At 34.4% G+C, this 23,750-nt stretch overlaps 1 protein-coding gene and 1 long non-coding RNA gene across 8 annotated transcripts in view; one reads left to right on the top strand and one right to left on the bottom strand.

Moving 5' to 3' along the window:
• The window catches only part of arhgef16 (Rho guanine nucleotide exchange factor 16), a 48,991-nt gene extending 30,564 nt beyond the window's left edge, over window positions 1-18,427 (bottom strand). For 5 of the 7 annotated variants that reach the window (XR_015497219.1, NM_001123283.2, NM_001442395.1 and 2 more), the window contains 6 exon segments: window positions 18,256-18,427; window positions 16,092-16,672; window positions 13,573-13,624; window positions 12,301-12,461; window positions 11,203-11,259; window positions 1,595-1,755 (listed from right to left, as the gene is read on the bottom strand). Coding sequence is in view for 6 of the 7 variants with exons in the window: in NM_001123283.2 (NP_001116755.2) it covers window positions 1,595-1,755; window positions 11,203-11,259; window positions 12,301-12,461; window positions 13,573-13,624; window positions 16,092-16,583 (923 nt within the window). In the remaining variant the exon portion in view is untranslated. 7 annotated transcript variants of the gene reach the window in all.
• A 15-nt stretch (window positions 18,428-18,442) lies between these two features.
• The window catches only part of LOC147842865 (uncharacterized), a 36,128-nt gene continuing 30,820 nt past the window's right edge, over window positions 18,443-23,750 (top strand). Inside the window, exon 1 of the long non-coding RNA XR_015498512.1 lies at window positions 18,443-18,633. This is a non-coding gene — a long non-coding RNA (uncharacterized LOC147842865). The remainder of the gene's footprint in view (window positions 18,634-23,750) is intronic.

Below are 23,750 nucleotides of genomic sequence, written 5' to 3'. Positions count from 1 at the left end.
TTGACCGTCTCCGCATGCCAAATCATGAATTCAGCTTCAATTTGCATGAAATGGTCTAATTGTCATAATATTTCTGTGTTTACTCTAAATATACATTTAAATGAAACCTCTATTGTGTGTATTATTTGTAACTTTTTTGTCTGTCCCTATATGTTCTGGTCAACTGTTCAATCAATGGTAAAAAAAAAAGCAGAACAATCTGTATAGCACTGATAAAAAAAAGCACCTCCACTTTCTCCAAGTGGTGTCACTATTTCTGGCGGGAAACTCTGGAAGGCATTAAGGCATGTCATCATAGTTCACTCAATAACTTGTACAAAATGTTTAGGATACACTAATTCGTTCATTCATTTTCCTTCGGCTTAGTCTCTACTTTAAAGGTCACCACAGCAGAATGAACTTCCAACTATTTGAGCATATGTTTTATGCAGCTGATGCCCTTCCCGCCGCCACCCAATATTGTAAATCATACACTTATTAATTACACAGATTAATCAAATGTCAACTCTGTTACTGTTATATTTCAGTGAATCTCTCATTCACTTTTTAAAAACAATAATATCATGAAAATACATAACACAATTTTGTTTTAGACATGCAAGGTGATAGCCACAGCCATATCAAGGCCAGCTAAGCAGGACTGAGATTGGTAGGTACCTGGATGAGAGACAACATGGGAAAAACTAGGTTGCTGTTGGAAGTGGTATTAGTGAGGACAGCAGGGACCACTTAACCTGCGGTCTGTGTGAGTGCTAATGCCCCAGTATAGTGAAAGGTACACTATACTTTCAGTGAGCGCCGTCTTTCGCATGAGACGTTAAACCGAAGTTCTAAGTCTCTGTGGTCATTTAAAACCTCATGGCACTTCGAGTAGGGGTGTAACCCCGATGTGCTGGCCAAATTCCCTCCATCAGTCCTTATCTATCATAGCCTCCCAATCATCCCCCATCCACTGAATTAGCTCTATCACTATCTCTCCAGTCTCCGCTTCACCTATAGCTGGTGTGTGGTGAGTGCACTGGCGGCGTTGTCCTGTGGTTGCCGTCGCATCATCCAAGTGGATGCAGCACACTGTGAGTGGTGTGGAGAGACCCCCATCATGACTGTGAAGCGATTTCGGTGTATCAACAACACGGTAAATGCGCTATATAAATACGCATTACATTACATTACACATCTGATGAGGTTAGCATCTTAAGCTAATGCACAAAATGCTGAAAAATAGAAACCCTGTTTGCCAACTCTGTTTTAAAAGTTTAACAACAAGTTAAACAACACTGAGTAACAGAATCGAATGTTCTCCATCACACCGTATCTTTATTTGACATTAATAATGGATTGAGTTAACTGTAAATGGCACACTGGTTGTATATCATTCCAGTTCAAGGATAAATGAATGTAAAGTGCTCAAAACGTACCTGCAAATCTGGAAAGAGTCATTGTTTACATCCATTTTAGACAAATTCAGTAGTGTGTCTAGTCCTGATTAAATCCAATTTCTTCATTTACTGACTTTTTAAAGCACGTGTATATTTCATTTTTCGAAAAGGAAAAAAAAAGAAAGATTTTTGAGAACATAAGAGGATGCCTGTACCGTTTGCTGACATCCTGGATGACGGATATGTTGGAGAACAGGTGATGGTGCTCTGTTGCAGTCATGGTCTTTCTCAGATCCACGCTGTCCTTGAAATGACGCACCAGGATGCTCAAACTGTGCTGGTAGGAATATTCTGACGTGATGATTTCAAAGATGACCTGCACAAATACAGAATGCAATGATTTACTTAATTTATATTAATTTGTAGTCACATATTGTTTACTCAACGGCAAAAAAGGATGCCAGATACACAGAGGTTTTAACAACATCGAGAACATTTCTATTTACTCAACTCAAAAAGCCTAAACAGCTAAAAACGGTTAAATTACTCAGACAGCGTCAAAATTACTCACATTATCAGTTTATTCAGAATAGTTTAGAACAGGTTCTCAACCCCGGTGCCCGCTTCTTTCTCAGATCAATTTTTTTAAGGCCCTGTCTGACATTTTCTCTAAAATGTTTGTAAGAAATGCTCATATAAACCTTTATTTATTAAAAAATAATAATAAAATTGTCCTAAAACAAGAATGTGTGTTGTTCAAAGTTATTTTTTATTTTATTTGGTGGTTTGTATATATTTGTTATGCTAAACATAGAATAAATTGAAGTCATTAGGAAAACACTGAATTTGTTGCGTTAAAATGTAGATTTTTCTGTGTTTTTCTGTTTATTTTTTATTTTTATTTATATTTTTATTTTATTATGTAGTGTTTTATTTCGTGTACTTAAATTTGCACATACAATATACAATGCTCAGCATATACGAGTACACCCCTCACAAATCTCTCTTTTAAATTCATATTTTTAATAGGAAGATTTACAATATTACATTTGTGCATATAGATTAGTTAGTACTGAAGCCAAATCTGGAGCTTATCTAACAAAATAACTTACGATAATGGTCCAAAAACTAGTACACCTAAATTTATTTGTTATACAAAAATATTCAATACAAATACAAATATAAAAAAAGAGGAAAAATCAAGAGAACCTAAAATATTGAAAAATTTAGTTGAAATTTAGTAGGTAGTACTTAAATTTTTTTTATATTTTGCTTGAATTTAATTGTATTATCTTTTAATTTCTAAATATGTTTAGTGACCAAAATATTATTTGAATAAATATATCAGTTTAATGAATCTTTTTTGTTTAAATGCACCAAAATGCATTGCCTATATTCACTGAGAAACGGATAAAAATAATTATTTTCAAAATGGGGTGTACTCAATTACACTGAGCACTGTAGGTACTGAAACTGCAGCAACAAATTTGAATATAAAATAATATATATATATATACACACACACACACACACACACACACACACACACACACACACACACACACACACACACACACACACACACACACACACACACACACACACACACACACACACACACACACACACACACACACACACACACACACAAAAAAAGAAAAAGAAAACATGCAGGCAAATTTGATATTTGAAGCCTCCAACCTTTAAATGCAGAGATAAATAAAAAAAATCCCCCCTGTCTATTTCCAAAAGTTAGGATAAGAATGTGCTAAAGTGTTGTTACATAAGAGCTGCTTTCCAAAGCAACTATTACCATTCCGCCCCATGCATAACGTTAGCTATTTAAACAGTTAATATTTGGCATGTAACCAGTTCCACTCCATTTGTGCTGCAGACTTCAATGCACCTCGGGTCACGTGTCTTAAGGTGAAGTGCTGTTACTCAACAATCAGATTTATGTAGAAAGAACCAAACTACACTGTTTTATGACAATATTATGTGCTGTATTTATCTATAAAATGTAAAAACTTAATTAAATAATACATAAAATGATTCCATTTTTAAATACTTTGACACACGGTAACCTGTTGTTTATCCTGCTTATTCCATGGTAATTTACCAAACTAGTTTTTTTGTTTACTATTACACTTATTACACATATACATGCATGTTCTTTTTAATGTAAACTTTCTAAATAATTTGGAAATACATTTGTAACATTTGTTATGCCAATAAAGCAATTATTGAATTGAACTGAATTCAAAGAGAGAGTTGTATTTCTCTTTGTGACAACTCAAATAGAGAATGAGACACACTTCCTTCTGTTCTGCACCAAATTAGAAATTGTAATTCATTGGTTTTAATTAAAATGACTTTACCATGTACTCAGAGAGGATGAAGTGACATCTAATCTGGCTGCAAAATATACATACACCATCCACACCATAAGAAATAGTTAGATAGTTAATCCAAATTCATGTCTTATTTAAATAATCTACACTCTTGTATGTCTTGTATTCTTGTATTTAATTTGTTTTATTTACAGTATATCTTATGAATTAGAAATTGTGTTGGAGTACTTTTTAGTGTTGGTTAACTCCCTGGTTAAACATATATCAGTGTACTCGAGATTAAACAACGATGTGAAGATTCCGTCATCTGTCACTGGGTTGCTATGGTTACAACCAATGTTTGAGAGAAGCACATGTATTTCGAACTGTGTCCATTACAGTTGAAGTCAGAATTATTAGCCCTCCTAGATTATTAGCCCCCTGTATATTTTATTCCCCGATTTCTGTTTAACAGAATGAAAATTGTTTTCAACTCATTTTTTTCAATTTTTCAAGATTTCATCTATACCATAATGACAGTACATAATATTTACTGGATATTTTTTAAGATATTAGTGCTCAGCTTAAAGTGACATTTAAAGGTTTAATTACACTAATACATTTTAGTTTTAAAACGCAAAAGTATTTCTATGATTACACCATCCTTCTACACTAACCTGGAGTTTTTCAAGCCCTGAAAACGGAACGTTTTGAAAACTCTGAAGAGGACGTTTTAATTTTTTGAAATGCTGCTGTTCTGTGTTATTGTGGATAAGGAAAACAGAGACATCTGGAAACGGAGGTGTGGCTGCAGACATTCGGATTGGGGCGACACATGCCAGAGTGTGTGTGTGGTCACGTGATGTGTGTTTTCAGCAGTGTAGTGTGGACAAAGATATTTTCAGAAAACAGTAGGTGAAATGCAAGTGTGGACGTGGATCATTTTCATTTTAAAATGCCGTTTAAAAACTAGAATTTATTAGTGTAAACAGGGTCTCAGTTAATTAGGTTACTTTATAAAGTTGTTGTTTAACAGTGGCTTGTTTAGCAGACAATCGAAAACAAATATAGGGCTAATAATGTCAATCTTATTATTATTTTTTGTATTTTTTTAAAAACTGCTTTTATTTTAGTTGAAATGAACCAAATAAGACTTTCTCCAGAACAAAAAAATATTATAGGAAATACTGTGAAAAAGTCCTTGCTGTCAATCAACATTTTGGAAATATTTAAAAACGAAACAAAAATTCACAGGAAAACTAATCATTTTTGACTTCAACTGTACATACATACAGAAACTACGTATTCTGTGTCAGCAAAGCAGTTTTTTACATGGTTTCTGGCCCAAACATGCCCAAAATGGATTGAAAGAGAAAAGAAATCACAATACTGCCTCGTTTAAAGCAGCAGGTGGAACAAAAGTGTATAGGTAAGAGTCAGGTGTCTGGGTGTGTCTGTGTGGAGTACACCAAGTGAACTTTAGTATGTACACAGAGCCGAGTGAGTAAACTCATATAAACACTACAGCCAACTGACAATGGCTACATGAAAGGACATCATAATGTACTTGTGCTAATTTGACATATTAATGCCAAAATATATGTAAACACTAAATGTGTCATAATATTACACCCAAAAATGTTAATTCTGTTATTATTTACTCACCCTTTACACTCCCTGACAAAAGTCTTGTCGCCTATCCAAGTTTTAGGAACATCAAATAATAACTTGACTTCTAGTTGATCATTTGGTATCAGAAGTTGCTTATATGAAAGGCGAAGGCCTCTAGATTACGCTTATTTTACCCAAATAAAATATGATCATTTCTTGATTTTTAATTATTTAATTAAGACAGTAAGGTCTGACTTTGCCTAGACAAAAGTCTTGTCACTTAACAGAAATAATGTTCAGTATAGAACATAGTCATGGTGCAGTGGATAAAGAATGAATATTGTGTATGACTCCCATGAGCTTGGAGGACTGCATCCATACATCTCTACAATGACTCAAATCACTTATTAATAACGTCATCTGGAATGGCAAAGAAAGCGTTCTTGCAGGACTCCCAGAGTTCACCAAGATCGTTTGCATTTATCTTCACTGGCCCTTCCTTCATTTTACCCCAGACATGCTCAATAATGTTGATGTCTAGTGACTAGACTGGCCAATCCTGGAGCACCTTGATCTTCTTCGCTTTCAGGAACTTTGATGTAGAGCCTGAAGTATGAGAAGGAGCGCTATCCTGCTGTAAAATTTGCCCTCCCCTTTGGTTTGTTATGTAATGGGCAGCACAAATGTCTTGATACCTCAGGCTGTTGATGTTGCCATCCCCTTTGCAGATCTCATGCACTCCCCCGTACTGAATGTAACCCCAAACCATAATAGTTTCAGGCTGTTTTCTGTGAGATTCTTGGCTCCATGTAGATTCCAATAGCTCTTATGCAGTGCATGTGATGATTGGGATGTAGTTGAACAGATGATTCATCTGAAACATCTACCTTCTGACACTTTTCCAAATGATCAACTAGAAGTCAAGTTATTATTTGTTCCTCTTACAACTGTGATCAATGACAAGACTTTTGTCGGGTAGTGTACTTGTTCCAAAGCTCTTTAAGTTTCTTTCTTCTTTTGAACACAAAATAAGATTTATTGAAGAATGCTAGAAACCTGTAACCATTGATTTTCATAGTATTTGCGTATTGAAGTCAATGGTTACAGTCTTTCAGCATTCTTCAAACTATCTTCTCTTATGTTCAGCAAAAAAAATAATAAATAGACTCATAAAGGTTTGGAACGACTTAAGGGTGAGTAATTAGTTAGTAAAATTTCATTTTTGGGTGAACCAACCCTTTAAGACCAGCTTATCAGTACAGAAAAGCTATATACAGTTGAAGTCAGAATTATTAGCGCCCCTGTTTATTTTTCTCCCCAATTTCTGCTTAACGGAGAGAAGATTTTTTTCAACACATTTCTGAACATAATAGTTTTAATAACGCATTTCTAATAACTGATTTATTTTATCTTTGTCATGATGACAGTAAATAATATTTTACTAGATCATTTTCTTTACAGATATAGATATCTAGATATCTTTCTATACAGCTTAAAGCACCATTTAAAAGCTTAACTAGGTTAATTAGGTTAACTAGGCAGGTAAGGGTAATTGGGTAAGTTATTGTATAACGATGGTTTGTTCTGTAGACTATCAATAAACAAATAAAGCTCAAAAAGGGTAATAATTTTGTCCTTAAAATGGTGTTTAAAAAATTAAAAACTGCTTTTATTCTAGCAAAAATAAAACAAATAAGACTTCCTCCAGAAGAAAAAATATTATCAGACATACTGTGAAAATTTGCTTGCTCTGTTAAACATCATTTGGGAAATATTTAAAGAAGAAAAAAAATAACTCAAAGGGGGTGAGGGCTAATAATTATGACTTCAACTGTATATACATTTATAGTATTTTATAATAAATTAAGCAACTTGGAACTAATTAAATTACTTTACATTGACTTTTCATGTTATTTGACAAGCAAAGTATTCAAATAATTTAAAATATTGATGGTTTATCAATGTAACTGTAATTTTTTGTTGCATTATGTAATGTGGACACTCCCATAAAAGCACAGATAGGAGAGTATAGTTCTGCGAGTGTGCAAAAACAACAAGTGTCATGAAAACAAAAGTGAAACCGCTTTTTTTAGCACACACTGCTGTTCTTGAGATGAACTATTAATCTTAAAAATAAATCAATCATGGGGAAAAAAAAGGTTTGTTTTGGTGAACTTTAATTAAAATCTGAAAATTAAGAGCCATTAAACGTCTGATCATTTCCGTTTGATTGCTAGATTGCTGTAAGTGAGAAAATAAATAAAATTGCCCTCCATTGGAAATACTTCCTAATACTGTAGTAAAATCACCAGGAACACACAGACTTCAAAGAACACAGACACAGCCAGCTCATTTCCATAATGACTGAAGAACACTACTCGCTAAGCATATTTACAAATAATGTAGTTTGCTGATCTAGATGTTCAAATAAATAAGGTTGAGTAGAGAAATTACAGCTAATTAACATTCATGGTAATGATTTTATGTTTTGGGGAATACTTGTAAGAACTTGTATGATCTCATTTGTATAATTAAAGACTGTTTTCAGAGATGACTAAGTCCGTAGGGCCATTTCTTTAGAATATTTCGTACAAGTGACATTTATATAAATCACCACAAGCCACTATTTTGCAAGAGCTTAAAATAGTTAGGATTTCCTGAGAGATTGGTTGTGAAATTCTTTGTTCTCTGTGGTAACTCCCCTATGGCAACTACTTCCCCCATGTCATAATGGGTTAAGACCAGGGTGCGAAGTGCAGGGGGTTTAGGATAAGGTTGTCAATAGTATCAACTTGAGTACTAATCAATCATAGATGTTTACATTACATGTCGCCTACGCTATTGTTGTCGATTGGAAGGAATGAGTCAATAGAACTGCCATTTTGGTGCAGGGTAGCACTCCTTTGAAATGAATGTGGAACCAAGTTGCAGTTGAGGACGGGCCATCCTGAGCCAGAGATATATACACATATATGCATACATCTACACTGTAAAACCCAACAGTCAACTTAATCAAATAATATGAGTGTAGTCAACTCGGAATGTACTAAAATTAATTCAACTCTGATTTTTACGGAACCCCAGAAGGGACGTAGTGGAGGAGAAAAAAATTGGCTGGGTGAAAAAAATAAAAGGGTGAAAGAAAAAAATGGGTGGGAGGAAAATAAATATTTCTATGTTTTTGCGTTCCCTCGCAAAGTTTTGCGTTATCTCACAAAGATGTTTTGCGTTCTCTCACAAACACTTCCTGTTCACTGCACTCACGTAAACCCTCCCGTTTTTGCCTAAATTCTCCCGTATTTTACCATTCTACCCCACTTTCTTTACATTACTGTGCGTCGATCGTCGACTTTCATATGCTACCTCTGAACCAGTGAATGCATGTATAAGCGCTGACTGACAGACGCGCTTCGTACAAAATAAACTGATCCCAGATCAGCGTCTGTACGCGCCATTTACAGAGGAGCGGGTGTATGTTTAAACAGACAAATACACTAATAATATGAAACATCTCTGTCCTGACTCCTGCATGTTTTATTTTAAACAGCTTATTTTCTCTTAAATGAGCACAAACAGTTTCTAAAGTAATGGACTGCTTTCATTATAGATCTGTGCATTCTTACAGAGACACCTCTGTTATCAAACTTAACAAAACATGAGATTCATTTGCTGCTCACTTGTTTGATAAAAGAAGTGTCCCTTTAAATGGCGCGTATACGCTGATCTGGGATCAGTTTATTGTACGAAGCGCGTCTGTCAGTAAGCGCTTATACATGCATTCATTGGTTCAGAGGTTGCAAAGTGAAACGATCAACGCACAGATTTAATGTAAAGAAAGTGGGGTAGAATGGTAAAATATGGTAGAATTTCGGCAAAAACGGGAGGGTTTACGTGAGTGCAGTGAACAGGAAGTGTTTGTGGAGAAACAGTTTTGCGAGAGAAGGCAAAACATCTTTGCGAGGGAACGCAAAACATCTTTGCGAGATAACGCAAAACATTGCGAGGGAACGCAAAACATCTTTGCGAGGGAACGCAAAACTTTGCGAGAGAAGGCAAAAACTTAGAAATATATATTTTCCTCCCACCCATTTTTTTCTTTCACCCATTTTTTTTTTTTTTTCACCCAGCCAATTTTTTTCTCCTCCACTACGTCCCTTCCGGGGTTCCGTAGATTTTGAACTCTGTGTTGAAGGTAAAGACCTCGCTACTTGAACTTAAATGGAGTAAGTTCAAAGTACTCATATAGTTTTTAACTGAAGTGGTTTGTAGCAATAGGTTTCCTTAGACAGTTTGAGTGCCTTTACTTATTGGGTTTTACAGTACTCAGTTGGTTTGAGTTCTTTAATTGGCTTTAACTGTGCTCACATTTCTGTTTACTCAAATGGATTAAATTCACAGCACTTATTAAGATTAGTTTTTGAATTTAAATGGTTTGTTGCAATTTGTTTTCTCAAACGGTTTGAGTTACCTTAAGTTTTTGGGTTTTACAATGTAGGACCGTGAGTTTTCCTGGCGGTCTGGGCGCAAATATTTTTTTAAATTATGAAAATTATGATTTTACATTAGTTTTCTACATCGATGGATATGTGACCATATGGACATTTCTGATAAGGAGCGTGTGTTTGTGTGCATGGAGGTGTATTATGCACCCTCCCTGTTAAATTTGGTCTACTCCATGTCCTGAAACACACTCCTTCCTGTTCTCATTTCTAATTCTAACAGAGGGAGCGATCCGTTTGTGAATGAATCTCCGTTATAAACTATTCATGTGAACCATTTATATGCCTGCGTCTCATTGTGCACATCCACCTTTCTGATCTAAATGCTATATAACATTTGTAATATCTAACAATTTAGGGTGGACAGTATGCACATTGAGACGCAGGCACTGCTATGTTATCAGTCACCCTTATAAGTTACTTCAAAAACTAGCCGTTACTTCGCTTAGCCGACAATAATACAAGTTTCTAGCACCGCAGCGTCTTGTTGTCATATTTCAGTTAAATTGTTTGCTGATTTGATTTAACAAAACTAGCATAGGTCTAGTATTTAGTCCAAGTTGGTGCTACTTTGCCTTATGGTCAGTTCAGCAAGAGACAGTATTATCATCAATAAATTTACATGAGCACAAACGTTTGTAACATACCAAATCATAAAAAAACTAAATCTTACATATGAAATGTTATGACTTTGTGATTTGTTTTCTTTGTTTGCTCGTTACTACATCCGTACGTAGTGCAGAAGTGTAGCATTTTCAGATTAACTTTAGTCTTGACTAACTGTGGTTAAATTACTTTTGGTCTGGGAGCACTGTACAAATATGGCGGCGATATTGATGCATGTAAATGTCATGGGAATATCTAATAGCTCATAGTAACCTGTGTTGGCTACCTCTTCGCAAATATTTTTGAGCATTTATGCATGTTGTTTAATCCCAATCAGCACTTTGGTTAAGCACTCAAGAGTAAACAGTCCTCAAGAGTGAACAAAGTTCACACCAAAAGAGTGCTTGTGCTGGTGCAGTTTTAGCAAACCTGGACCTGATTTTCTTTAAATATTTGTTTATATATATTTATAAATATTTGAATATTACAATTATTTCTGAATTATTTCTGAAGGATCAGGTTAAAGGTGCCATGAAGTGCTTTGAACTTTGCATTTTTATTCGATATTTGACGTTATCGCAACTGAAACAGTTCAAAGTGCAGTTGTACACCCTGCTATTTTTTTAAAAACAGCGAATAGTGTTCTGCTTTTATCAAAAATACTTATGTAAATGCACCCTTGGTGAGAACAAGAGAGTTGTTTCAATAGCATAATAAAAAAAAGAAATGAACAAAAAAAAAATCACCTCAGGAATAGTAGTATTTTACCAGACTCACTTCTTGTCTTTTGCGCTCTTCAGGTGTGATGAAATCCAAAATACCCAAATCCTTCACCTAAGCATGAAATAAAAAAGTGAAAGAACTTAAAAATTTGTAAAACCTACAAACAGAAATTTTACTTTGTTGCCTCATTACAAACATAAGCAGCAAAGTTCACAAAATACATATTAAACTACTAAAAGATACACATTAACAATCCATTAAAGGGCACCTATGATGAAAATCAACTTTTGTATACTGTTTGGACAGACCTGTGTGTGGGTATAGTGTGTCCACTGTCATGTTGGGGTATAAACACAATAAGTCTCTTTTTTAAATTTCCTGTCATAGGATCCAAATTCCAGTGATTTTGAGGCCCACAACAACGTGACGTAGAAGTGTGGTTTTCCCCGCCCACCAAATTGATTGACAGGTGCAGCGTTTCTATAATAACATGTAAACATATGTCCAAAGAACATTTTTATAGATTTAAAATGTATTTAAAACAGAGCATGTTGGTAATAAAGACGATAAAATCGCTGTAATTCTTAACTGCTATAATCACCACGACAGCATGCTGTCAGTAAATGCTATTCTGTGTGTGTGTGTGTGTAATGCAAACGGCATTTGTGTGTGACTCATCATTTCAGAAAGGCTTAAACTCCACCACAAACACATGGAATAAACTTACTTGGTATTATTGACTAATAGGCTGTATGTCAGCTTCATCTAAGTCTGTGTCTATCACTGACTGCTGTTTATCTGACGTAATGCAGGAAAAAGCAGACACGCACAAGGGAAAAGTGGGCGGGGAGAAGCAGCTCATTTACACTTAAAGCCACAGGCTACAAAAACAGCTACACTAAACTCAGACACCAAAATGGACATGTTCTGGAGCCAATAATAAATATTCTGAGGGGTATTTTGAGCTGAAACTTTACAGACACATTCTGGAGACACCAAAGGCTTATCTTACATCTTATAAAAGGGGTAAAATAGGTGCCCTTTAAAGCAGTCGCAAAGTTTATTATGTAATTAAGAGTATTTCAAATCTGATGTTTCTCCTTTGACAGAGTAATCAAACCACAACATGATCTCAAAGAGCAGAAGCATCACCTGTGGTAGCTGACTCCATGTGATGTAGGCTGCCCTGTAGTTCTTCACCACTATGCCCTGATCTTCCCCTGGTGGCCCCACCGGTGAAAGCTCCTCTTCCTCTGTGCTCAAGCTGCTGACGTTAAGGCCTCGTTCCTTGATTTCCTGATAAAACCGTGGCTCTGGAAGTAGATTATAGAAGTATGTATGGTATAAGTATATAGTATAAGTATGTATAGGAAGTATGTATAACTTATAACTCAAGACTTTGCAAAAACACTTTACAAATGTAGTTTCATTAACATTCGCTGGCATTAGGGCTGCACAATTTTTTATTTTAGCATCTTGAAAGGGGCGGGGCATCTATGATACTAGAGAGCATTTGATTGGTCATGGTTTGATGAGAAACTGAAGTATGAAGTGACGCAAGCATGGTCCTATAGTGTCCTATAATTACTTAACATAAATATTTGCTAAACATGTCCACTAAAGCATTTTTATTTAGCTATTGGCGGCGCTGTGTTTTTCCAGCTGAGACACTTGATTTGGAATCCACAGCAGTAACGTGTTATGACTATCTCGTTGATTATCTCGTCTATCTCTATCTACCGTTGATCCATTTAGTTGGAAGTGACAAACTACAAGCTTTAGCTGTTTATATCAGTTTTATATCTTCTAAACGTGAATTTTGTCACTGTTTTGGAGCATGCGTTTGCGTGGGTTTCCTCCGGGTGCTCCGGTTTCCCCCACAGTCCAAAGACATGCGGCACAGGTGAATTGGGTAGGCTTAATTGTCCGTAGTGTATGAGTGTGTGTGTGAATGAGTGAGTGTGGATGTTTCCCATAGATCAGTTGCGGCTGGAAGGGCATCCGCTGAGTAAAAACGTGCTGGATAAGTTGGTGGTTCATTCCACTGTGGCTACCCCAGACTAATAAAGGGACTAAGCTGAAAAGAAAAAGAATGAATGAATGTTTTGGAGCACACTAGCTCATAGATATCCAAACAAACTAACAATACTGATACCAACATAAAAAAACTAATTAATTTCATGGGACTTTAAAATAACGCAAGAAATGAAGGTTAAACTTTCTAGTTAATGTCAACAAACAATAATAATAATAAAAATGCTTTTTGTGAATTCATGTTAATTACTAAATCAGCTCATTTCTTGAAAATAAAAATGTAATGTAGAGTTCACAACTGCATTGACAGTTCAACTACATAGTTCAAGCCAAGGAAAACCTGGAATGTTGCTTTGACAACTTTATTTTGGTTGACTAGTAAATCTTTACCATCTTTAAAAGAGCCGGCGTGCTTCCTGTTTCTGATCCTTCCTAATGTTCTCTGAAAAGACAGAGAGAATAAACAAATTTAGCACATGAAATTTGACAGTTCATATGCGAGCACTTAATTTTTTACTTACTCCAGCACAGGCGATTAGATCATGACTCAATATCAAACTGGAATTTACAATGAATATAAAGCTTCTCAGATTATTAGAAATTTATATAATTAAATGCTTTAAAATAAATATTTAAAATTATTATAATGCCGTTTAACGGTATTTATTGGAAACAATACATTGAGTTTTGCGTAAAAAGTGTTTTCAATGCTTGCAAAATGATCCCTATTCACACGGATCTATGAAAAAACAACTATAAACCATGCATCATGCATGCCAGACCAGTAGATGGCGATGTCACATGATCATGAGCAGAGCTGTCCTGTAGTGTGCCACTGTTTTTCTGGCTTGTGTTTCACAAACAATGGCGTAACTCACTGCTAAACTACCATTCGTTATAATATACTGTTGAAAAACTATTTAGCCGTGAAACTATTTCAGTTCTTTGCTAATTTGCTATCTTACATAACTTCCACTATACATTACTTTCAACTTTCCCAGCAAGCATACCCACTTTTAAAAAACAGTGTTTTAATTCACTGTTCTAATTCACTTTAATAGTGCCAGCAGTGTTTCTCTCAACCACGTTCCTGGAGAACCACAAGCACTGCATGTTTTGGATGTCTCCTTCATCTTGTCACACCCATTACAGGTCTTTCAGTCTCTGCTAATGAGCTGATGATCTGAATTAGGAGTGTTTAGTTAAGGAGACAAGGGAAGTGTGCAGAGCTGGTGGTCCTCCAGAAACATGGTTGAGAAACACTGGCTTAGTCTATGTTTGGAAGCAAATACGTTAATTTTACAGTATGCTAGCTAGCTTATTTTGTTCATGAACATCACTCAAGTCCAAATTAATCACAAGTTTTTCCTTCCCTAAAAACCTTCATAATACTCCTGTTGATATTATGTTAGTTAAATTCAGTGGTGGAAAGAGGTCTGCAAAATCATATTTAAGTAAAAGTACCATTACTTGCCTAAAAATGTAGTGTAAGTAGAGTAAAAGTTGTGTGTTTTAAATATTACTCAAACTATGAGTAAAAAGACCTTTCAAAAGTACTTCAAAGTACTTTAAGAGTATTACGCTGTGAAAAGCTGATGCATTTACATGTAATTTGTGGATGTGTGTAAACGTAATATTCTGTAGTGCATTTAGTTATTGCCCAGCAGGCACACAACGTCATAAAGGCTGATTTATACTTCTGCGTCAAGCGCATGTGTATGCTATGGTGCGGCCTACACGTGGACGCATAGCCCTCTTAAAAATGTAACTACATGTCACGTGTAGTAGTGCAAGCTTTGTGATTGGTCGGCTTGGTAGCGCTGACGAATGTGGGCGGGACCGAGAGGAGGGCGAGCCCGATGGAGGGATTGTTTACAAGTGTGGAGGCCCTTAAAGGAGCTCCGGATGGAAAGTTTTGTTTTGTGTTTACCTCATGGAGAAGTTGTTGCACGTCCGCTGATTCCTGCTTAAAAATGAGCCAGCTTGAACCACTTGTACATTAAGAAAGCGTTCAGAAAAAACAAAACACTAGCGAAGAAACTCGACATAGAGGAACATAAACACCTTACTGCCAACTAGCGTTTCAGAAGCGTTACTGCAGAGCAACAGAACCAGCGTGCAGAAGTATGAATACACAGCTACGCGCATTGCATGCGCCGTGGGTCACGCCGATCACTTGACGCAGAAGTATAACCAGGCTTAAGACTTTAATATTAGATTAGATTTAGGTCGTGATGTCAGGTGACCGAAATTCAATGTCTAGCCAGTGTCTAAGGACAACGTTATTTTGATGTCCAATATGACGTCAAATGACGTTGATATTTGGTTGATTTTAGGTTGTGTTAGAAAGTGACCAAAATCCAACGTCGAGCCAACATCTTAAACCAACATCATATTGACATTTATTCGTCAGATATGGCAACCATAATCCAACGCTTGATCCCCAGAATGGGGAAGTCCCAGAGTAAAATGAGAAAATATGATACACCGGTGTTTTGGAACATGGAAACAGTTTCTTTACGCTGTTTTCATCTGTTTTTATATTATTATTATTTTTTTATCTGTTTTTGCTATTATTTTCTGTAAACATGCTTCTGACCATGACATGTCCACACTAAATGGTTATAAGAGAAGTGTTTAGGCGATTATATGCAACACTCTTCATTTGTTCTCTTATTCAGGGAGAGATCTCCACCTAAGTATCATACTTTGAGGGTGAATGTGCTTAATGCATTATAGAGCTTGAAGCATCAGAATCAGTACTCTATATCGGCTGTAAAAATCCTGATTGGAGCAACCCTAAATGGTATTATAGCACTTAAAGTGATTTTTAGGCCCGCTAATTAAATAAAGCAGAGTTTGCCTTCCATCAAAATTGTAAATTTGTCAAAAACTATTAATTCACTTGCCTTGCGTCCCGATTTGTTCGCTTGCTTTGGGCTGACTACTTTCTCATCACTAACCGGAGAAAGACTTTCTGGTTGAAGTTCACCGTCGAGATGCAGACTAGTGATCGCAGCACGATATGATTTATTCCTGCGATTTCTCCTGAGTGAAACGCCATCACCTGCATCACTGTCATAGTCCTCCCAGCCGATTTCCGAGGCCTGTAGGGGCACGGGTAGGGTCACTACAGTGGTGTGGTGGCGGTTTTTTGGGCGGCTGGTCACTGCCAGGCTTTTTGGAATGAGCTGCTGAGTGCCCCGCTTTCGGGCCGCTTCGCTCTGAGTGCTGAGCACTACGGTCCTGCGCTCATCCTCAGGAGAATCCAATCTGGACAGGTTGATGCTGGATGCTGACTTTCCAGACGACTGGTCCAGCTGAAGGACTGTGTTGAAGCGGCTCTCCGGAATAAGAAGAGACTGGTCATATGTGGAGCCATCAGACTTTCTGTGAGACATGGCAGTTTTATTGGTTTTCTGATTGGCTGGTGAGTGTGCGTCACTTGTTGAACATCTGATTAGGGTCACCAGCAGACCACCGCCTTTACCTGTAGAGATGTTAGGGTAGATGGTTGTAAATAGGGGTGCACAATATATCATAAAATAATAATAGTATATGCAATATACAGTTGAAGTCAGAGTTATTAGTCCCCTTGTTTATTTTTTTCTTAATTTCTGTTTAACGTAAAGATTTTAACACAATTCTAAACATAATAGTTTTAATAACTCATCTCTAATAACTGATTTATTTTATCTTTGTCATGATGACAGTAAATAATATTTGACTACATATATTTTTAGACACCTTTATACAGCTTAAAGTGACATTTAAAGGCTTAATTAGGGTAACTAGGCATGTTAGGGTAATTAGGCAAGTAATTGTATAATGATGGTGGTTTGTTCTGTAGACAATTGAAAACAAATTTAGCTTAAGGGAGCTAATAGTATTAACCTTAAAAAGGTTTCTAAAAAATGTTTAACTGCTTTAATTCTAGCTGAAATAAAACAAATAAGACTTTATTCAGAAGAAAGAAATTATCAGACACTGTGAAAAATTGCTGAATCTGTTAAACATCATTTAGGAAATATAAAAAAAGAAAAACAACAGAGAAAAATAAAATCACAAGAGGGCTATTAATATGACTTCAACTGTATGCATTACAGACATGAGTGATAAACTACATTTATTTTTTGCATTGGTTGTTTATCTAAAGACCTATCAGATGGGTTCTTACTATCTTTATCCCTGCCTCCCCAGTAGTTTCTGTTCTGATTTTGGCTACAGCGGCCCAAAGGTGAACCCAAAGATGAAAATAAATACTTTTTCGGGAGTTCAGAGGAAAGAGGTAAATGACAACATCCAATCAGAGTCAGAATGTAATTTGTAATTTTCACTCATGCTAAAGACTTAATGTTTGCAATGACACAATTTTTTTTATTCATGAGAAATTAATACAAATATTCATTTTCAAAATACTTACATGCCAAGCACTGTATAATATTAATCTGCACTTCACATTTCACATTACATGTGTAATTACAGGTAATAAAGGTAAATCTAATCTTATTATTTACATAACTAATTACATTTCTTAATGAATTATAAATTATGTCATTAATAAAGTTAACAAATAAACGTGTCTATTTCTATGTTAAGCATTTTAGGTTCCCATTATGCATATTTCAGCATTTAGCTAATAACAGCTTGACATTTTCCAGAAGCACAGCGGATTGACCCTTGATCATAGAAACAGGTGCAATCATTGAGTAAACTTTGATTAACAGTCATACAATTCATCGAAGTTTCCAAAAAGGATTTTCACTGAAGAATCATTATGGGTTCCCCAAAGTATAATTTCAGCTTATTAACCACAGACCATTTAATAATAGAAATACATACATTTTTCAGTTCAAAGTTCTATTTGTGTAAAGCTACTTTCGTTTTTCCTGACGCACAACTGTTGTACATCGCCTACACACTGTGAGAACATAATCACATACTAACAATAATTCCAGTCAGGTGGAATAAACAATTTACAGTAACAGCATTTCACGCCCAGACTGACTAGCGATCAAAACAACAGCATTTTCTAGCCTGTTCAAAGGTTAAACAAACGCTGGGTCGACTTACCCGGCTAGTTTCACGTGCACCGTGATTCTGAAAGTGTGGAGACCTCAGATATCCCAGCACGGAGGCTAAACATATTACAAAAATACAGTTTTAAGCAAAACTTCAAAACATTCCTGCACCTTCGCCGCTTCTGTACCTCGGCGTCACACGTCACTCACTCCAGGTGAGCGGAGCCACACCCACCGGTGATTACGCTTTTACTACTTCCTCAAACTCTGACGCGTTCTTGTAAACATTTCAGTTTTCTGTCATGCAAATGGAAGGCTAATAATTTGCGCAGTGGTGATCAAACGAGAGGATATAACCGTATTTTATAATAATGTTCACTGTCGTCAAGTAATGACGTTGTGAAATGTGTGTCGTTTGCGACATCTGCTGGTGAGTTTTGATACTTGTACAGTTACTGATTGTAAAATCTTGAACCCATTTACTCCCAAATTTCATTATAATTTTCCTGGAAATGCTTTGTGACTTCTATTCTATGTATTGTAACTAACATGTATACATAAGTTCTCTATTTTTTTTGTCACCAATATGTTTTCTCACTATATGACCACACTCGAAAAACTGGATTTTTAATTTATATTAAAACCACACATCCTAAATATAATATTTACCAGTCAAATCTTTATTTTAATCGTATCTTTATGGTAATATACTTTACCAACCTTTTGTTTTGATGAAGTCACCATCAATTAGAAAAGAAACGGCTTTGGTCATGTGACGCTACACTTGTTTAGCCCTAATCGAGACGACATTTTTTCCTAAATATGATAATTGTGTTAGCCAAATATTTTATTCATAAATGTAGATATTTCAAAACACCTCCATTACTTATTGTATTTAAAAAAGAACTTAAAATATTTTCAGATGCCCTGGTTAAAATGAAAACAAAAATTGCCTTAAAAATGTTCAATTTATTTGTAGTATATAACTTGCCATAGTTGATATATATGTTGTACTTAATTTTTATTTATTTATTTATTTAAATTTTGCGTTTTCCTTTCACTCTTGGATTTATTTAACTTGAATGTTTTTTGTATATTACATTTGTATCTTTGTATATTATTTTGTGTTGAGCCTTCCATATATGACACACAAGTTGTAAAGTTGAATCCCATTTTGTTGTATTTGGATTTTGTATTTTCAATAAAAAAAAAAAAAAAAAAAAAAAAAGACGACATTTTTTCCTCTTCTCGTCTGAATCATTTGAGTGGTTAAAGGTTTCTCTTAAGTTGTCCTCCCAATTTTTTACAATTGATATTTTCTTTGGTTTATTAGGGAAAGATGTTAAAATTCAATTTGTCTTGAACAATATTCTAATTTTGGAGAAACGTTATATTCATAAATGCAAGTGCCTTAAAACAAAACCACTGTTTTAGTCTTCCAAAAGGATTTATTTTTATACTGTAAATCTTAAAGTTGCTAAAATCAAAATGTGTTTAGTTTAATGTAAACTGTTTAGTTTATTGAAATAATTTAAATTAATAGAATACATGGGGTAAATGTTTTTTTTTTCTCTCTCTGTTTTTTTAGTTGTGTTTGTATGTCTATTCCAGGGGTCACCAACCTTTTTGAAACTGAGAGCTACGTCTTGGGTACCAATTATTGTGAAGGGCTACCAGTTTGATACACACTTCCTAAATAAATTTTTTTTTCTCAATTTACTTTTAATCATATGTTGTTATTATTTATGATTAATGATATTCATCTATGTGAAGACACTGATCATGTTAATGATTTCTCACAATAGTTCTCAACAAGGATTTAACAAGGTAAGAAACAGAAATATCAATATGCAACACTTTATTTGTCTGAAATAGTTTTAGTTTTTTTATATATATACCTTAATGTTAATAACAAATTTTACACCAATGCAGGTGTGATTTTAAAAGAATAGCTTAAAAAAATTACTAGATTCAGCTTACTGGTATGTGGTGCAATGGTGAACTATTTTTAGAACAGGCCTGTGGGCAACTCATGTAATCCTCATGGGCTACCTGGCTACCATGTTGGTGACCCCTGGTCTATTCTATAGTTTAAGTTTATTTATTTGTATTTTTATTTTATTTATTTGATTATTATTTGTGCTCCGTTCTATACATGTAAATGACAGTTCTACGCAAAAATATATATTTTTCTTAATATTTGGAGGAATTGCACTAGAAAACTAACATTTTATTTATTGAGCCAACTTCACTTCATTCTGCACTGCAAAATTGGTGGCTAAATTGATTTTAGTTATAGTCATTTCAAATTACATCACTGAAACCGATACAGTCTGATGAAATAAAAGTCTTAATATCGAAACTAACTTTTAATTAATTTTAATTGCCTTGCAGTTCCTCTGTCAAATATGACAGCATAAGAATATTTTTATGATATCATCAATTACATTAGCGATGTCAAATAATTTGATTATCACATTCACATATACTGTATGTGATCGATTATCACATTGAAACAGTACCTGACAAAAGTCTTGACGCCTATCCAAGTATTAGAAATAATAAATAATAACTGGACTTTTACATGATCATTTGGTATCAGAAGTGGCTTATATAAAAGGCGAAGGCCTCAAGATTTAGCTTATTTTACCAAAACAAAATATGATCATGCCTTGATTTCTAATAATTTAATTAAGACAGTAAGGTCTGCCTTTGCTTAGACAAAAGTCTTATCACTTAACAGAAATAATGTAGAGTATAGAATATAAAGTCATGCTGCAGTGGACAAAGAATTAATATTGTGTATGACTCCCATAAGCTTGGAGGACTGCATCCATACAACTCTGCAATGACTCAAATCACTTATTAATAAAGTCATCTGAAATTGCAAAGAAAGTGTTCTTGCAGGACTCCCATAGTTCATCAAGATTCTTTGGATTCATCTTCAATGCCTCCTCCTCCATCTTACCCAAGACATGCTCAATAATGTTCATATCTTGTGATTGGGCTGGCCAATCCTGAAGCACCTTGACCTTCCATGCTTTCAGGAACTTTGATGTGGAGGCTGCAGTATGAGAAGGAGCGCTATCCTGCTGTAGAATTTGCCCTCTCCTGTGGTTTGTAATGTAATGGGCACACCTGCCTGAATGTAACCTTAAACCATGATTTTTCATTCTTCGTGTTTGACTGGGTTCTGTGAAAATCTTGGGTCTATGTGTGTTCCAACAGGTCTTCTGCAGTATTTGTGATGATTGGGATGCAGCTCAACAGATGATTCATCTGAAAAATTTACCTTCTGCCACTTTTCCAAATGATCAACTAGAAGTCAAATTATTATTTGTTGCTCCTTCAACTGTGAGCGACGAGAATACTTTTGTAGTTTTGTTAAAAAAAAAAAAAAAAAAAAAAAATAAATAAATAAATAAATATATATATATATATATATATATATATATATATATATATATATATATATATATATATATATATATATATATATATATATATACTGTGCATATTTAAATATAGGTGGTTCATTCTGCTGTGGTGGTCAGGGACTAAGCCGAAGGAAAATAATAAATGAACAAAATATACACACACATCTATCAATTTGAGAAAATGTTTGTTTCTATTAATAAATTAAAGATCTAAATATATATATAAATCTAAATATTTTTGTATTTTATATATGTTTTGTTTATATATACACACAAATATTGTTTACACAGTGAGTACACAAACATAAAGAAAATACAATCTTTTGGATGCGATTAATCGTGATTCATCGCTTAACAGAACAATTTAAATTTTTTTAAAAAATGAATGCGTCCTATAAATGAATTTCTTCCAGATATATGTAGCCTATTAAAGTATTTTCCTGCAGATATATACAATAAAAAATAAAGATTATAAATCCTTGAACATTTTCTAAGAATAAATCACATTACATTACAAAAATAAATATCACACACCAAAAAAACATGTCTGCTTATGATAAATAAATAGTAGTTAATTTCTTGCTGATATGTGTAGGCTAATATTCAGGGCTTCAAAATATAAATAATCTTTTATCAAGAGCATTTTCTAAAAGAATAAATTAAAGTAAAATACAAAAATACTGGGTTGCAGCTGGAAGGGCATCCGCTGTGTAAAACATATGCTGGAATAGTTGGCGGTTCATTCCGCTGTGGCGACCTCTATAATAGAAAATGTCGAAGGAAAATGAATGAATGAAAACTGAAAATATAAAAACAGAATATAATTCAAAACCTCACTTAATGAATGAAGTATATGTAATGCGTGATAAGTATTTCAAACACCACAATTTATCATTTCAGTTTTATTACATTATTTCTTTGACATTGGGAAAATTAAAAGTGTACAATAGTCCATCTACGAAAGCCCGGCTGAAAACAACAAGAAGAAAACAACATGTAGTGACTTTGATATTTAAAGGAAAGAAGGAGAATTTATAAGGATCTCTACAAGAAGTAATTATAGAAAATCTTCTAATGGCAATGACGTTCATCTCTGTTTTCAGCATCATTATGGCATCTGATAAACAAAAAGCAGAATGTTCCCAAACTCAAGCAGGACAACGCTTATCACTTGTACTCCAACTTTTGCAGAAAAAAAAAACAATAAATAAAAAATAAAACACTCAAAATACATTAACTCTACCCATTGCACAGTGTATGACACAGGATAGACATTTATATGCGTGTGTAAATAATACGCACACACATAATCTTCCCCACGCATGCAAACACACGCATACAGATTCACATCCGGCACTTTTCTGATGTACTGATTCTAAACACAATAACAATAGAGAAAGAGAGAGAGAGAGAAAAAAAATGTAAGTTGCCTTATAGTGGAAGAAAAAAGTTACATTTGTTTTTGGAGGGCCGCAGCATGGCTGAATACACAGTCATGATTCCATGACATATAAAGCTACCAAAAAGATTCAGGCAATGTGATTGTGTAAATCTCAGAACAGATGGTGACAGTGGGGTTATCAAGACTTTTAAATGCAATATAGAGTGTTTAAGACGTTAGTATCCCTCTGTTATTATGGGTTTCATTTAAAAAGGTTTACTCTGACGCCACCTTCTGGTGAAACATTACTTTTTGCATTATATTTGTTCAGTCAAGTAAATTTTGCATTTGTCTAAATTATATAGTAGTGCTGTCAAAACATTTATAACAAGGTTAATAGCTTCCAAAATAAAAGCTTGCATTTACATAAAAATTGCAGGGCTCCACATAATTCCTTCAAGTTGTCCCAACACAAATGGATTAGCTTTAATTGTTTTAGAAATTTAATTGGACTGAACATGAACGATTAAGTTGTCCCAAAAATATAATTTATAAATATTTTTTTATAAATATTTTTTTTATAAATTTATAAATATTTTTAATTAGTAGTTTCATATATATATATATATATATATATATATATATATATATATATATATATATATATATATATATATATATATATATATATATATATATATATATATATATATATATATATATATGAAA

The sequence above is a fragment of the Danio rerio genome, chromosome 8 (genome assembly GCF_052040795.2).
Source record: "Danio rerio strain M-AB ecotype USA chromosome 8, GRCz13ab, whole genome shotgun sequence".
Classification (NCBI taxonomy): Eukaryota; Metazoa; Chordata; class Actinopteri; order Cypriniformes; family Danionidae; genus Danio; species Danio rerio.
This window is presented reverse-complemented; position numbering and strand designations above follow the sequence as displayed.